Source organism: Pseudorasbora parva, chromosome 5 (genome assembly GCF_024679245.1).
Source record: "Pseudorasbora parva isolate DD20220531a chromosome 5, ASM2467924v1, whole genome shotgun sequence".
Lineage (NCBI taxonomy): Eukaryota > Metazoa > Chordata > Actinopteri > Cypriniformes > Gobionidae > Pseudorasbora > Pseudorasbora parva.
This window is the reverse complement of record NC_090176.1, coordinates 29813179-29829874: the sequence shown is the minus strand read 5'-3', so window position 1 is coordinate 29829874 and position 16696 is coordinate 29813179. Positions and strand designations below refer to the sequence as shown.

Below are 16696 nucleotides of genomic sequence, written 5' to 3'. Positions count from 1 at the left end.
GAAATGACTGTGTTACACACCACTGCTGAAATCCACCCATATTTGGCTGGTGGTAATCTAAAATCATAACATATCACTGTTGTGATGTTTATATTAAATCAACTGGTTGTCTTGAAACTGCTGTTTTTAGTGTGGCTGACTGAATTTGTGACATGGTGGTCAAAGTGTTGTCAGTGGTGTGAATGTTCATTATTAGTTTCTGTTGTAAGACCCCTTAGCATTGATGAGGTGCCGTTTCTTTGAGTGTTTTGGGGTTTTATAGTTTCTCATGAGTTTGTCATTTTGCTTTTGCATAAATGTACAGTTCCAGTGAATCCATTGTGCCCTCCTTGTGAATGTAGAAAATACAGTTTTAACATTTAGATTTTTGAAATATCAAATTACAGAAGTGCTTTTAAGATGCAGATATTAGGGACTTTTATAAAGTTGGTTATGTGGTATGCTCTGATATGCTTATTGACAAAGCCACCAAATCTCCACTGAGAAAATCTGTGTTAATTGCTTCATGTCTTGGCTCTTATACACATCTGTATTTCTCGTGACCACTGCATAGCTCAATGGCTGTGGATTATTCCGCTTTTGAGTGAAGAGCTTGTTGTCTGTCTCCTATATTACCTTATTGATACTGCGCATCAGTCTTTTTCATCTTTCATAACCTTTGCTTTACTTTAGCGTGGTTAAAGTTCTTTTCAGATCGGCAGGTTCCTTTGTGGAATCGAAATTGATTGTTGTGATCTTGCTGCTACCAGAGGCTTTTATAAATTCAGGTGCTTTTTTACATCAGAAATGAAAAAAAACAAAACACTAAGCTCAAATACAATGGATGGAGTTGAATAAGGAGCAAGAGATGAACATTTGATTTCTGGCTTAAGCTTTTTTTCTTTCCTTTTTTAAAATAATAATGAAGCTCTGTAAAACGTGTCAAAAGTTTTAGAGGAATGATTGCATTGTCCTTGTATCTATAGATATATATATATAGATATTATTATTTTATGGTATACTTGCATTACCATAACAAGTTTTAGGTCATTAATATTTTTTAAAAATGTTTTTCATTAATGCTGCAGTTGTTTGAAATACAGTAAAAAGGGTAATATTGGGAATTATCACAATTCAAAAATGTTTTATTCCATTTTAATAGATTTTAAAATGTAATTAATTCTTGTGAAAGCAAAGTTGAATTCTCCAGTCTTCAATGTCACATGATTCATTCTAAGGCCATCCTTAAAAATATTTTGGTTTGCAGTAACAGTAAAAATTTTTAAAAAAAGGGTCGGTAGGTAGGTCTATATTTTTTTTTTTCAAATTTTAATACAAAAAAAAAAGTACATTTTTGGTGATGGTGATTACGTAGGTATGAATTTAAACAAATTGGCATATCGTGACATCACTGACTGGGTCTTCAAGCCGTGCCTTCGGGCGTGTAGGCTAATTGCAGGCTATATAGACCACAAACAAATTGAAATATTTGTCAAAAGCATGTTTATTGCATAAATTTCCGGTGCATTCTTAAATAAAAGTGTCCAACCACCAGCTAGCTGTCATTGACTCAAAGCTGTCAACCCTCCCTTTTTTTCCGGGTTTCTCACGTATTTTAGCTCTTTTCCCGCTGTCTTCCCGTTTTAGTATTTTCCCGTGATATGTTTCTTATTTTTACGCTCGATTGTGTAAAAAGGGGTCGTTTTACGCTCTATTGTGAACACGCAACTATCTGTGTCTGTCTCTGAAGTGGCTTCCACTTCTTGCCAGACCAACGCATCTGGTGATACAGACTAGTGCATTTGAATATTAAAAAGCAAAAAGTTGTTTTTATGAATTCAATTAATTAAGTCTATAACCAGCTATTTAATCAAGAGCAGTGAGTGAGTCCTTATCTTTTGTTTGACAGAGAGCAGTAAAGGCTACTGCCCCTTTAAGACCTAATACAGAGATATGCATCGTCTTTCTCGACTGTATAAAGTTCTCTTAAGGCATATACAGACTGTCTGATGGATACTCATCAAGATCGACATGTTGACATACTTTTTGTGTGAGTTTATCCGTTCAAACGCAAGACTCGAAAGAACTCAATATTTGCGCGCTGTGAGACGTGCGCGCGCTGCGCACAGAGACAGATCTTCTCTTACTGCAGAGGGTTCTCATTCGCGTCTTCTGGCGAATATACTGAGTGATGATGCCGAAAATGACTGGTCATACGGCAGCACTCAAATGCATTGAACACAGTTTACAAAGATAGACCGTTTTGCCCACGTTTTCTTTTATTATCGCTGTTGTAGTGTACGTGTATCCATCGACAGAACCATACATAAAGCATTATTTTTCAAGTTACAACCAGTGCCGCCGCTCCCACCACGCGCTGGGGTTGAGCAGAACACACGCTACCCATAGCAATCGCGTTATGACAACGACATTTCAGACTGACAGAGACAAGATAAACGGCTTTTCCACCATTTGTTACTGTTTTGTACACGTTGTCATATTAATTATAATTCAAAATCTGTTTTATTCGCCACAATATAGTATTGATAAATGTTGAGGGGGCACTTTTGATTCATTTTCAAAAAGGACAGGGGCTCAAAGCCCTCCCCTCTGCAGTGCACTTGCCTGGTGTGTGTAACGTGTCCATGGTCCTCCTGACTCCTATCACACAATGCGGCGAAATCTCCGACAGGGCTTTAAAACGTTACAGTGAATGAGAGTATGAGCCGAGCCGAAACCATGGCCGAAACGAACGCACGTGCTGGCCATAGTGTGACATCCGTTAACCATAGTGTAAACATAGATGACGTCACGGGTTTTTCTATAAACGAAAGAACGTAGCCTTCGTTTGTATGGCCCAGGCAATTTATACATTTATAATACTTACTAAAATATAATTCATATTATTTTATTACTGTTGTATTAGTTGTTTGAAAAGTAAAAAAAGAAATTGGTCGGTCTTAAAGCCAATTTACAACCGGCAAGTCGGTCGGACTAAAAGGGAAAAAAAATAAAATATTGAGTCGGCCCTAAATTGACAGGGTCGGTCGGGTTACGGCAAACAAGAATATTTTTAAGGATGGCCTAATATGCTGATTTGGTGCTCTGTAATAATTTATTTTCCCCTTTTTTTATATATTTTTTGGAACCATGATAATATTTTTGTTCAGGTCTTGGATATTTATGTGAAAAGTAACATTAATGACACTTTTTATCCATTTAATACATTCTTGCTGATCAAATGTATTTTCAAAAACATTCTTTTGAAAGTAGTGTATATAATACGTTTGGTTGATGTAAAAATAACATAAATGCTGCAGATGTGACAAAAACAGTTGTGACCGTCATTTAGGTATTGCTTATGTAGATATTTGCTTATAAAAAAATGATAACTTTGTGTCTGTATGTAGTTGAATAAGATTCAGATTAGATAAGATCTGGTGAGTTAGTCTCCTGTCCTAGTCTAATTAACTTCACATTGTCAAATAAACAATTGCGAGGCAAAAGATGTACACATTAACAACTGGTTTTTCTTGTTAAAAAAGAAAAGCAACATTCATGTTACAAAAATAGTGCTTGGTACTGCTTAGCATCACACTGTAACACAAATTGGTGCTGAATACAACTTGAAAAGCTGTTTTAATAAATTCACTGGAAATACATAGCAGTACTTTTTTTAGAGTTTGAGCCTGTGTAGGTCTTCATCACTGCAGTAGATCCTTAAAATACATGAAGTGAAATGAGCATGGCTTCTGAACAACCATCTTTTGAGCGATTGTGTAATTTGGCAATTCAGTGCTGCTTTCATCCATCCATCTAAAATGAAACCTTTAGATGATCGTCTAGCATATCATATAGAAGACATCAGAGCTTTCGTTGCACCAGTTTGCTTTGCTGTCTTTTGGCTTTTAACAGCATAACGTGCTCTTGCAGCCCCAGAGATGACCGTGTCTTTTAGATTACAGAGTCTGATCTGGTCGCTTTATCTCTTCTGAGTAAACACTGACATCAACATCCTCTTAACTAAATGAGGGATGGAGGCATGTCAGCGAGCCACTGGTCTCAGCTCCCTGCAGGAGGGCTGTTGTACAATTCAGCAATCGTGATTTATCATCTGCCTGCAGTTGCTTTAAAAGATGCCTGATTTAGTTGTGTACAGTGCTGGTTGGGCTCCGCCTGATGAGTTTTGACACTACAACTGTCTGTATCAGTGCAAATGCAGTGGGTAGAGTCTTTAGTACTTCAGTAGCAAAGGAGGTGGGTTGGGGGGGGGTCTCACTCGTGCTTATGTAATGGGTCTATTTCCAGCACTGACTCACTCCATATGGAATGATCTTGATATGAAATACAAAAACCCACAGGGACACAGAGAGTTGCACAAAGCACATTGGAGTTTCTCAGAACTCACTTTTCTGCAAGCATAGAGCTGTGTGCTTTTCATGACCTTGTGACTGGGTACTTTTTTTGCCCCGCGGCTGCATGTGGCCATTCTGCCTGCTGAGTGGGGGAAGGGTGAAGTAGGGTCGGATGAGAGTGGGTTTGTTGGGGGTGGATGTGTTTTTTCCTCTGCTCGTGGATTAATCCACAGTCCTTAACCCACTTCCAAGTCCATAGCTCGCACGAGAGGGAAGAAATGGCATCACGATTGGGATCTCTGCTGGACCAACGATAATACGGGTTCAGCCGAAGTTCGAACGGGTGGGTTGTTCACATTGTCCCTCAGTCGACCCAGGTGAATGGGAAATGCTCTGTCATAACACAAAAGTGAGGGATCTCTGCATCTCTGGCGAACAGCCACAACCCAGTCCAATCTCTGGCACTAGATGCAGAGAAACCAAAGGCCACCTCGTGCTCTAAGTATACACACTATTCTCCCTCAAGCACACACTCGTGCTGTTCTGTTGAACTACTCTTAACGGGAATGTGCATTTGCATAGACACATTTGCATTGGAAAAAAAACTGTTTGCAAAAGGCAGGATCTGTCAGCAGCCTTTAGGGAATCAAACCAACCTTGAATTTCAAGGCTAGCATGTAAGAATTGTAATTAGCGGGTTCAAAAGGTGTATAAGATAAGTATGCAGTGAGAGATTATCAATGCACACTGTGTATCTCGCTAATGCTACGTACAGAAGGTGTATGCTAGACTTTACATCTGTCTTATGGTTGTGTGCTTTTCCTCTTGAGGGAATAAGGGGCAAATGCTCGTCTTAGGTTCTGCTTAGTAATGCTGATATCATCCCTTTGTTATCCCTTTCACATTCATATCTTTTATTAAACCAATAATAATAAAAGTGTGGCTTTCAGCTGTTTCTAAAGAGCATATATGTATTAAAAAGTAGGGAAATGTGGATATTTCTTTATATTTCTTTTATTTACTTATTTAATTAATTGTATTATTTATTTGTATTTATTTTATTTTAGCCCTTTCAAACAGAACCGTTTATTTAATTTAAAAAATGGTAATTTGACAAAATTAAAAATTTTCATAAAAGCTTAGAATGTAGACTCGACTCTTTAATTTATTTACAGACAAATTAGAAATGTTCTGTTTCGTAATTTATGAAATATGATTATAATCATAATTGGTATCTGTAAAAATATAATGACCTATATCATATCAGTATATTGTATTAAATAGTAAAATACAGCAGGCATATAAAGTGTAACCCTAATTGTATATAAGGAGACCATATTGAATCGAACACAGGGGTCTTGAGAATTTTAATGTCCTTATTTTTATAATTTTGTGTTTTATTTGTAAGACAATGGCTGAAACATCTGCTGTGTGTGTGAATAGTCATTTCCTAATTAGTGTTATATTTCGGTCACAGACACACTACTGTTCAAAAGTTGTGGGTCAGTAAGTTGATTTATTTTATTTTTTATTTACTTTTTTCAGTAATGACAAGGTTTAAATTGATCAGATGGGACAGTAAAAACTTTAACCTCTTTTTACATTTTTTGTTGAAAAAAATATAGTTTTTATCATGGTCATCCATAAAAATATTAAGCAGCACAAATATTTTCAACATTGATAATAATAAGACATATATATATTGAGCATGATATCTATAGGATCATGTGGCACTGAAGACTGGAGTTAATGCTTCTGAAAAGTCAGCTTTGCCATCACAGGAATACATTATATATATATATATATATATATATATATATATATAATATATCATAGAAAATGTATATTTTAAATTGTAATAATGTTTCACATCATTATTGTTTTACTGTATTTAAATCAAATAATTGTAGCCTTGGTGAGCATAAAACACATTTTCGACCTCAAACTTTTGAACAGTAGAGTACATGTAATAAAAAGTATTGATTGGTACTGATATCTCATTCTTTTTTATCTCCCAGCAACATCCAACCCCTTCACCCAGAAGCCACCACTCTTCAGCACCCTCCTGTACTCCATCGTGCCCATCATGGGCATCGCTGCCATTGTCCTGCTTTCTTTCTGGATGTATCGCCATCACAAGCTGGCATATCCACCTGTTCTGGTGCCTACCCAGGTAACTTGATACCTTTTGTATATAATGCAGGTATTTTTATTCACTTTTAGTAAAATGGGAATAAAAGTCTAATTTATATGGGCTTTTAGTGTGTATGTGTGTAAAACACTAATATAAATGTATAACATGCAACAAAATGTTGTCAAATTCATCTGCTTTTATCAGTGTAGCTCTTGAGTTTTGGTGTATCGGGACTTCATGTCACTAGAAACTGTGCTGGTGGGAGCTGCTATTTCCCCTGGGCAAAACCTCCTGTTGACGTGAATGACAGTGAATTCAAGGATCTAATGTGCTCAATGTCACACTCACTCAAGCTCAAACACACTACCAGCTGAAATCAAACGAGATCTGTCAGGACACTGTTGTGTTTCGATGCCCTCTTCTCCCACAGTAAACACAAGATAACAAAGCTGACATAACACAAGACACAAGCAATCAGGTGACCTTTACCCCCTGTGTGTGACTAGTGTTAAGAATCGCATCTACATCTGAACTACGCAATAGATCTTTGTAAATTCAGCAAGTGAAGTGAAAAACTACTGGGCCATTGGGGAAAAAATCTTTACTGTTGAGCCGATCTTTGACAGCTCAGAATAGCATTTACAAGCGCATGTGCTGGGATGATATATGGGACCATATGGTAGCACAAAGGGTTACCTTTGTGTTTCAGGTGAGCATTTGGAATTCCCCGATTGAGTTTCAGTGTTATGTAGGCCAGATCTGACGGATAAACCATCCCCACAGCACTGCTGATATCAAATATCATAATCAGCCCAAACTTGTTTTTGATATGTTGGAAGATTTATTAGTTCTTAATGCAGCAGCAGTCAATAGTCTTCTGGGACTATTACAACACTGTTTGCAACTTCCGTAATGGTATATACTTACTGTAACCTTTTCATAACTACATACATTTTATTTTTAATTGGATTGTAAAAAGCTGCCTGTATATGACAGGTGGTCAGGAATGTGTCTGGAAATGAGGCTTGGTGATATGTCAGCTGAAAAGGAAAATCGTTTTGGAGGCTGAGAAAGTTTTATTTCATGTTTATTTATTTGCACTTCCGTTTAAAGGTTTGTGAGGTCAGTAAGATTTATTTTTATTTTAAAAAGGACACATTAATAGCCTGGATGCCAGCTGAATTTAGCCCCGCCCACAACATTTGAGGTCGGGGAGTTCGTTCTGGATCTGTTGTGGAGTAACTATGCCCAAACAGGAGCCGTTTCAGACCAATCAAATTGTCAGGACGGGCTTTATACGATGATTGACAAATAAACGCCACGGAATCATCCACGTCACAAAAGAGCGAATTGGGTTGAATTCATTCTAATCCTAAACAGAGAACTTGTTCGTATATGCATTATGCACCTTTACTATTTCTCTCAAAAATGATGATCGTGTTGGTAAATACTCTGCATCCTTAAATTCTTTTTACAACGCCGGCAAAGATTGTTTACACTCATCTTCTTCTTCTACTTCTTCCAGCGTGCATGCAGTTGAGATCTGTTGTGTCGTTCATAAATGATTCGTTCAGACTAATCTTAATCATGACTCTGGAACTAGTTGTCTCAGAAAGCGATTTGTTCATTTTGTGTTGGCCGTGCGTGCGCTACATGCCATCGGTTCTGTACAGGATCTTCTGCATTCAGCCGATGGGTCTGTGAGTTTGTGAACAAATGACTCGAACCAGAAGACTAATTAATTCTGTTTCCGGGACTGCATGCATTACAAATGGGGCTGTCACGGCCCAGATCAGACACTGATGGCGAACTAACTACTCAAACTGATGACAGGAGAGGTTTAACAATACTAATCTTTCCAGGGAACCGACGTTATAAATGTGAAGTGACAAAAGAAAGAACGACTCTGATTCGGAGGTGATGTTAGCTAACAGACTGCATAGCCTAAAGACCCAGCTAAGCAATTCATGAATAATTTCTTTCCTGAAGTTTGGCCTTGGCTGCATTAGCTTATAATTTTATTTTAATTTTATTTCAAATGCTATCAATGTTTGCATAAGTACTGGGGATTTTAGTGACATTTATGTGACATTTTAATTATATACTGCTGAAATGAACGAAAGTACTTGAAAAAAGATTTGTTCATTTTGCTGAACGAGATTCAAAGATCCGAGTCCGTAAAAGAATCCCATTTCTATGCGTCGCTCAACATATGTCTCTTACTCCTTTGCTCTGATTGGTTGTAGGTCTATCCAGTTGACCGTTCGCAAAGACCCACCCCCTTTAGTTACTGTTGCTTTGTCTGACACGTTCTCACACAGTGAAAACACACCGCAGAGCAAAGAGGATACTGACAATGCACTGACAGACAGGGCAAAGCAGGTTACTTTTAATATAAGACAAAGTCTCAACTCAAAAATGTCATGTCATGTTGTCATGTTTTAAAGAAATGTAAAAAAATAAATACCGTTTGCGTCTCTTTAATGTGTGATGACAAGTCCCTGTATCGCCTCAGAACCGACCATCTCTTCTTTCTATTTAATTTATAGTATCAAATAAACATTAATGAGCTTGAGAAGGAATGTTGTTTCACAGTTTTTCAAGTTCAAGTCCACTGACATTAATCTTCAAACTCTCTTGACTGCTTTGTCGGACAAAAATGGCAGATGGCGGATTATGATTGGTCAGATCACCTGTCAATCAAACTCGCAGCAAAGGGTGAATTGAGTGCAGAGGCATTGTCTTTTCTGGTTCGGTTGAAACGCCCCATAATCACAGCCCAATGGAGCAGTATCAGAATCATATTCTGACTAGAATTGAGTATGATGACATCACATTAAAGGTGCAGTATATAATATTGACGGCTAGTGGTTGAAATAGGTACTGCAGTCCAAATTTAAAATATTGAGCGAGTACAATTGACAATGGAAGGCAAGGACACACTTAGTTGATATCCATGGTTTAATACTCCCGTTCATTGAGATTTTAGATGGATGCCGAGGCTTTTTAGGTCAGGTAGAATCTGTGATCTCTGATCAAGGTTTTTTTTTTTTTTGGCTTCCATGGCTGCGATACACGTTTTTTTTCTGCCAACTGGCAACCCAGGTGCCGAAATACTGTTGGGTAAACTGGCAGCGTGCCATATCGCACAGACCAAAACAAAACAGACATTCCGACACGGATGCACATTTCAAAGTAGAATAACTGGCTGTAGCATTGTTTTTCAGAGAAACGAGTATGAGCTCAGCATGTTTCCTAAATCTCTACAAGATATTATGGTATGTTTATGCTTTTGGATAGTAAAAAAAAATACATATAGCACCTTTAAACATTTTACATTGTTACAAATTAATTCTATTTTAAATAATGATGTTCTTTTAAAATTTCTATTCATCAACGAAACCTGAAAATATTGAGCATATTAGAATAATTTCCAAATGATCATGTGACACTGAGGAATAGTTCCTGAAAATTAAATGTTACCATCAAATGAATAAATTACATTTTAAAATAAGTTAAAATTGATAACAGGTTTTTATTTATGTTTTTAATATACAGTATTTTATTTTTTTAATATTTTTCACAATATTTCACTTTTAGCTGATTCTTTTATTAAACAAATGCAGCCTTTGTGAACAAATAAATCTTACCCCTCAATTTTAAAAAGGTATTCATTTACTTTTTGTTTTGATCGATCATTTCCTCCATTATTTCGTCTTTCAAGTTCTGCATCACAAATGTTGTGAGATTGTCAGAAATGATTTTGTAACGTGGTAAAGAGAAGTGACATTTCGCAGAATGCCACAAAGAAATGTGCTTGTTTTGAATTGCTTCGAAATGTTTTTTTTTTTGTGTGTGTGTGTGTGGAAATCTGTTGAATTGAATTAGACATTTGAGTGCAGAAAAAGCCTTTATAGGTTTTCTTTCTTCTTCAATGGTGAAACCATTACCTTCCAAGAGCTTGCTCAATGTCTGTTAATAAAGATAGGTTTTTTCATTTTGCTTGATCCTGCCTTTCAGAAGAGCTAATATTTCTGCATTATATTGCTGAAATAACCTTTCTTTCTAGTGTTTTTCCTCAAGATTTTTGTACTCGATACCAACTACTGATTTCTTGTCATCATGATCACAATACTCAATCTTGATCCAGATCATTCAAGCTTTAGTTTTTATAAGGGTTATGTAATGTTGACTGTCACTGTTAACCTTTATTTTTTGTAAGATAAAGTAATACCACAGATGTTGCCTCATTTATATTATTTATAGTAATGTTGTGTCAATTGAGAATCAAATAAATAAGCACAACAAATTTAATAGGCAATAAAAAAAGAGCTCACACAAAACACTATCCGTATTAGGATACCAAGGATCTGTCTCTATGAATGAGTAATCAATAAACTATTCATTCAACCAATATACGGTACTTTAAAAATGCCTATTAATTAGTGGCTGAACAAAGGTGTTGAAATTCATTTTGAGCGCCACTTTACAAGGCTCAATAGGAGAGCAACGCATTACCTGGATAACGCAGAAGTTGATGTATGACTTGACCTGAAGATTGACAGGCGCAGGTAATCACACGGGGTGTGTGTGTGTGTGTGTGTGTGTGTGTGTGTGTGTGTGTGTGTGTGTGTGTGTGTGTGTGTGTAGACACAGAGAGCAGGTGACAGGCAGCGAATCAGGTTCGTTGTATTAAATGCTTTAGCCACTGTTCCTCCGTGATATTTCTTTAAAACATGACAGGTGATGTCGTCACGCGTTTTACGTCATCAAATTGGGATCGTTTTGTGAAATCAGCCAAATTTAGTGACTACCGATCAAGTCAAAGAATGTGATTGTCAGGCTGATACCAATTTGCGGCTTATTGATCGGAGCATTCCAACTTTCTAGCATTTTTTATTAAGTTTTGTACTTAAAGCTGCAGTCCGTAACTTTTTGCGCTCTAGCGGTTAATAAACAGAACTGCATGTGTGTTGCGGAAGAACATTGCAGCCGGGGCTTCTTGTCTCTGTTTATGTCTCACCGCTACTCCGAAATGCACTGTAAATTTCATTTAAATTGGCCCATCTTTAAATTTGAATGGTAGCCTGGTGGTGGTTGTTGTATGCATTAACATTGGACATTTTATCAACATAAATAAGAATCATTTTATGATGCTCTTAGCAGTTGTCATCAACATTGTTTTGAATAGCTCTGATTGAAACGTTCCTCCATCAATTCTCAGGCCATTTTAAAGCTTGTAGTTAAAAATAATGTGTCTTTGCTTGAAATATTTGGCCCCCAGCCTCCACTTTAGAGTCTCATACCATTTAGAAGGCAGAGAGACGCTTCTTGATTATTTAACAGTTTTCTTTCAAGGGCCCAAGACCCAACATGCCCCTTAGGAGAGAGAGCACAGTGTGCTTTAACCGCATTAAGTGCTTAGCTTCACGGTGAGGAAGGGAATTTTTTTGTTTCAGGAAAGAACGACCATTCAGGCAACTGCACGCATTTTGCAGTGTTTAAGGCCATGAGGTCAGCTCCTGCATTCATGTGCAACTCATTGCATTGTTCCATTTCTATTCAGGTTTTGGCTCTTATGCATTCACATGCTCAGTTCTACAAACTTATTTTGCTGTTGTTTATAGCTGATAATAATATTTTACATGTGCCACTTCTGTCTTCAAAAAAATCAGCATTTTTATATTTGCAACTTTTGTGCTTAGTTATTGTTATTATTTGGAGAGGGAGAGGGAGGATGTGCTAACTGCTGCAATATGGCTCTGAAAACACTATATTCTTGTTGTAAGTTTTCATTTAAGTCATGGTTAAGGTGTTTCTGAACAAAAATTAAGTGCTAATTTTGGCCGTTTTGAGAAGAAATGCAGGGAGATCTGTTGTAATCCCTGAACAACGATTCATGCGCCATTTTCTTTTGTGTTTTCTTTTTTGAGATTCTGAAACGTTACTAGTTTTCCGTTTTATTTAGTGAATTTCTTTTGAATTCTTGTGGAAGTCTAGAAGTTGCTGTAACATGCAGATTTGGCCTCAGGTGAGAGCAGCAACTGTTGAATGGTGTCCTGGGGGCAGAAGGTTCATTCTTTCCAATTATATTCACTTACATAGGTAAAATTGCACACAAGTCAGAAATTCACCAACATAAATCTATATTTTTAATCAGAATATCTACTTAAGGCCCACACCTACACCCATATATTCCTTTTCCCTAAATATTACTAAAGTTCACTTTAGCAAGCTGTTTCGAACTCCCAAAACAAACTCCAAAGGAAGCTCTTTTTGGCCTGATTTTGTTTGAAATTGTCACATCTATTTGTTCTTTGATTTAGCTTGAAGTATATCAGGGCCTTTAGTCTCTGCACATTAAATTATCTGAAGAAAGTATTTTAACTTGTTTTTTTTTTTTTACTATAACAGAATCATGTTCCTGTCTTTTGGCTTGACATAAATCTTAGATATTTTGGACAGTCAAAATTGAGTTAACCTGTAGATGTGTTTGTTGGACAGCAAGTAAAAGTTCCTATTGAAAAGGAAAAGAGATTCTCGTTCTTCTACAGGTCCTTCTCAAAGAATTAGCATATTGTGATAAAAGTTCATTATTTTCCATAATGTAATGATAAAAATTAAACTTTCATATATTTGAGATTCATTGCACACCAACTGAAATATTTCAGGTCTTTTATCGTTTCAATACCTCAAAAAATTAGCATATTTCATCCGACCAATAAAAGAAAAGTGTTTTTAATACAAAAAAAGTCAACCTTCAAATAATTATGTTCAGTTATGCACGCAATACTTGGTCGGGAATCCTTTTGCAGAAATGACTGCTTCAATGTGGCGTGGCATGGAGGCAATCAGCCTGTGGCACTGCTGAGGTGTTATGGAGGCCCAGGATGCTTCGATAGCGGCCTTAAGCTCATCCAGAGTGTTGGGTCTTGCGTCTCTCAACTTTCTCTTCACAATATCCCACAGATTCTCTATGGGGTTCATGTCAGGAGAGTTGGCAGGCCGATTGAGCACAGTAATACCATGGTCAGTAAACCATTTACCTGTGGTTTTGGCACTGTGAGCAGGTGCCAGGTCATGCTAAAAAACGAAATCTTCATCTCCATAAAGCTTTTCAGCAGATGGAAGCATGAAGTGCTCCAAAATCTCCTGATAGCTAGCTGCATTGACCCTGCCCTTGATAAAACACAGTAGACCAACACCAGCAGCTGACATGGCACCCCAGACCATCACTGACTGTGGGTACTTGACACTGGACTTCAGGCATTTTGGCATTTCCTTCTCCCCAGTCTTCCTCCAGACTCTGGCACCTTGATTTCCGAATGATATGCAACATTTGAGCAACAGTCCAGTGCTTCTTCGCTGTAGCTCAGGTCAGGCGGTTTTGCTGCGGTTTCTGGTTCAAAAATGGCTTGACCTGGGGAATGCGGCACCTGTAGCCCATTTCCTGCACACGCCTGTGCACAGTGACTTTGGACTTTGGACAGACTCAGTCCACTGCTTCCGCAGGTCCCCCAAGGTCTGGAATCGGTCCTTCTCCACAATCTTCCTCAGGGTCCGGTCACTTCTCGTTGTGCAGCGGTTTTTGCCACACTTTTTCCTTCCCACAGACTTCCCACTGAGGTGCCTTGATACAGCACTCTGGGAACAGCCTATTCATTCAGAAATTTCTTTCTGTGTCTTACCCTCTCGCTTGAGGGTGTCAATGATGGCCTTCTGGACAGCAGTCAGGTCAGCAGTCTTGCTCATGATTGCGGTTTTGAGTAATGAACCAGGCTGGGAGGTTTTAAAAGCCTCAGGAATCTTTTGCAGGTGTTTTGAGTTAATTAGTTGATTCAGATGATCAGGTTAATAGCTCGTTTAGAGAACCTTTTCATGATATGCTAATTTTTTGACATAGGAATTTTGGGTTTTCATGAGCTGTATCCCAAAATCATCAGTATTAAAACAATAAAAGACCTGAAATATTTCAGTTGGCGTGCAATGACTCTAAAATATATTTAAAAAAAAAATGTTAATGTAAAATATGTTATGTTAATAATGTTACATTATGTAAAATAATGAACTTTTATGACAATATGCAATTTTTTTTAGAAGGACCTGTAGAAACCATGAAATTCCCTATCGTCTTTCCATCTCATATACGTTAAACTAAAACTAACGCTTGATTTCCTCTTTCCTTCCTCAACTAGCACGCCTTTCATATAATGATAGAGGTAAGAGAAGCCTGATTCATTCATCTTTTTTTTCAAGATTATGTTGGAACCTCATTTTAAACCTTTTTTTCATTGCTATCAAAAGCACCCCTTTGTTTTCGTTAGCACATTTTCCTATAATATCCCACTGGTTTTATTTTGCGTTTATCCCTGCACATTGCCTCATCAAACTGTGATGTTCTGAGTTTCAGTGCACGGATAACAAAAACGAAATCCCCTCTGATTCAGGGGATTCAGGCAGAGATCCCTTGATTTAGGTGCATGGTAAAACGGCAGTACTGAGATTGATAAATGCACGTCTCCAAGCATGCAGTAAATGTATGCAAAGATGAATGTTATGAATGTGGGGATGGGGGAACAGCTTAAAGTGCTTTTATTGTACTTAACATATGAACATTTTGCAGTCATATTGAAAGATTCATAGCAAACTGGCATATTGCATCAGTGTCTCTCCTTGGACATTCTCCGTTACTGCACACAAAATGCACATGAAAAATCAGTGGTTTGATCTGGATGCGAGTCTATGCAGCACTCATTTGCCAATCTGTGTGGTATTTTTTGCCAGAGAGTCAAAACTCTTAAAAACTGGAATGAACTAAGATTATTCCCTAATGAGTCCTGAGCTTTATTTACGTTTGCATGACTGTGCTTCATGACAGATGTTCATCCATGAGCTAAATAAATCTGCAACAGCAAAATAAAAAAAATGCCTTACTAGTTTTATAAGGGTCATATTATGTAAAACAGGATTTTTGTTCCGCTCCCAGAAAGAATAGTGATTTTTTACAGATTGTGTTTATTATATTATGTTTTTCAGCAATCATTTTCCATATCACCCTAACAGCAAAACATTCTGTTTTATTCCTGGGGCCAGGAAAAAAATGTTTAAAATGATCAGGAAAAACTGTAATATGACCAAGATGTTTAACTTTTGGTCCAGGAAACCTTAATTTATAAGTGGACCCATTATAAGGGGGAAAAATGCTGCCAAAGTGTAAGACATTGCCCTTTTAAAACCTTTTTAGTCGCTTTGTGTTCCCAGATGGTTCTTGAACAGTAATTTTGGCCAGTCCAAGAACAAGTAAAGGAAATCAACTGGTCATTCTGAGATTCTGGAGCCAAAGATTGTTGCTCAATTGCTGTAGAGATTTAGCTCATCTTGAAGGTTTATTACAAACATCACATTGATGCTTTTATCCATCTTTTTGTCAATACTAAGAAGATGCACTTTATTCAGTTCTGTAAGGGTTTAGCTTTGCATTGCTTTGTATATATGCTGCAAATGATTCCATTACAGCAAACCACTGTGTATTGCTTTGGTCTAAATATGTCTTCTAAATTAACAACCGTATGTAAATAATACACAAGAGATCAAAAGCCCCAAATGCACTTGCGGTTTTTTAAAAGTCATGGACCTTATGGAGTGGCTCTTTGCTATAGAAATCTTTTCTTCTTTTTTTTCATACAGAACATTTTCAGTAGACTTAATAACAATCCTTAAAGCCTTGAGTTCAATAAAACCATTATCTGCATCAGATTATTTTGAGCTATTAAAAACTATTCAGACATGCATCAACAAAACTATAGCAATCTAAACATTCAGTCAGCTATTACATCTGAATTGAATGTTATGTACCACAAAATGATGAAGGCAAGCATTTCTGTGAGCTTTTGTTTGCAAAAACAAACTGAATGTGATCTGATATTTACAGAATGTGTGTATAAAATAAGAAAACAAATGAGAAAGAAATGCTGTATATCTGAAAATGTATTGCTTAAATTATCTTTTTAAAACCTGTTATACGAATTATAAGTTGAGAAATGAAAATTAGAGACATCTGTGGTCACAATATGGCACTAAATACATTTGTGAATGCTTCACACATACAACAAATGTCTGTTGGACTTTTTACATTGGTGTCTTTATTTTCAGACATTAAACAACACAAACAACTCCAGTAACCTGCTCACTGAAATACTATATCTGCCACAGGCATCTGGGTAGACAG

At 37.1% G+C, this 16696-nt stretch overlaps 1 protein-coding gene across 2 annotated transcripts in view; it reads left to right on the top strand.

Annotated features, from left to right (window-relative positions):
* The window catches only part of acvr2aa (activin A receptor type 2Aa), a 56837-nt gene that overhangs the window by 28828 nt on the left and 11313 nt on the right, over positions 1-16696 (top strand). Inside the window, exons 4-5 of one of the 2 annotated variants that reach the window (XM_067443826.1) lie at positions 6353-6507; positions 14664-14687. In XM_067443826.1, the coding sequence (XP_067299927.1) occupies positions 6353-6507; positions 14664-14687 (179 nt within the window). The remainder of the gene's footprint in view (positions 1-6352; positions 6508-14663; positions 14688-16696) is intronic. The other variant, XM_067443827.1, reaches the window with a different exon arrangement.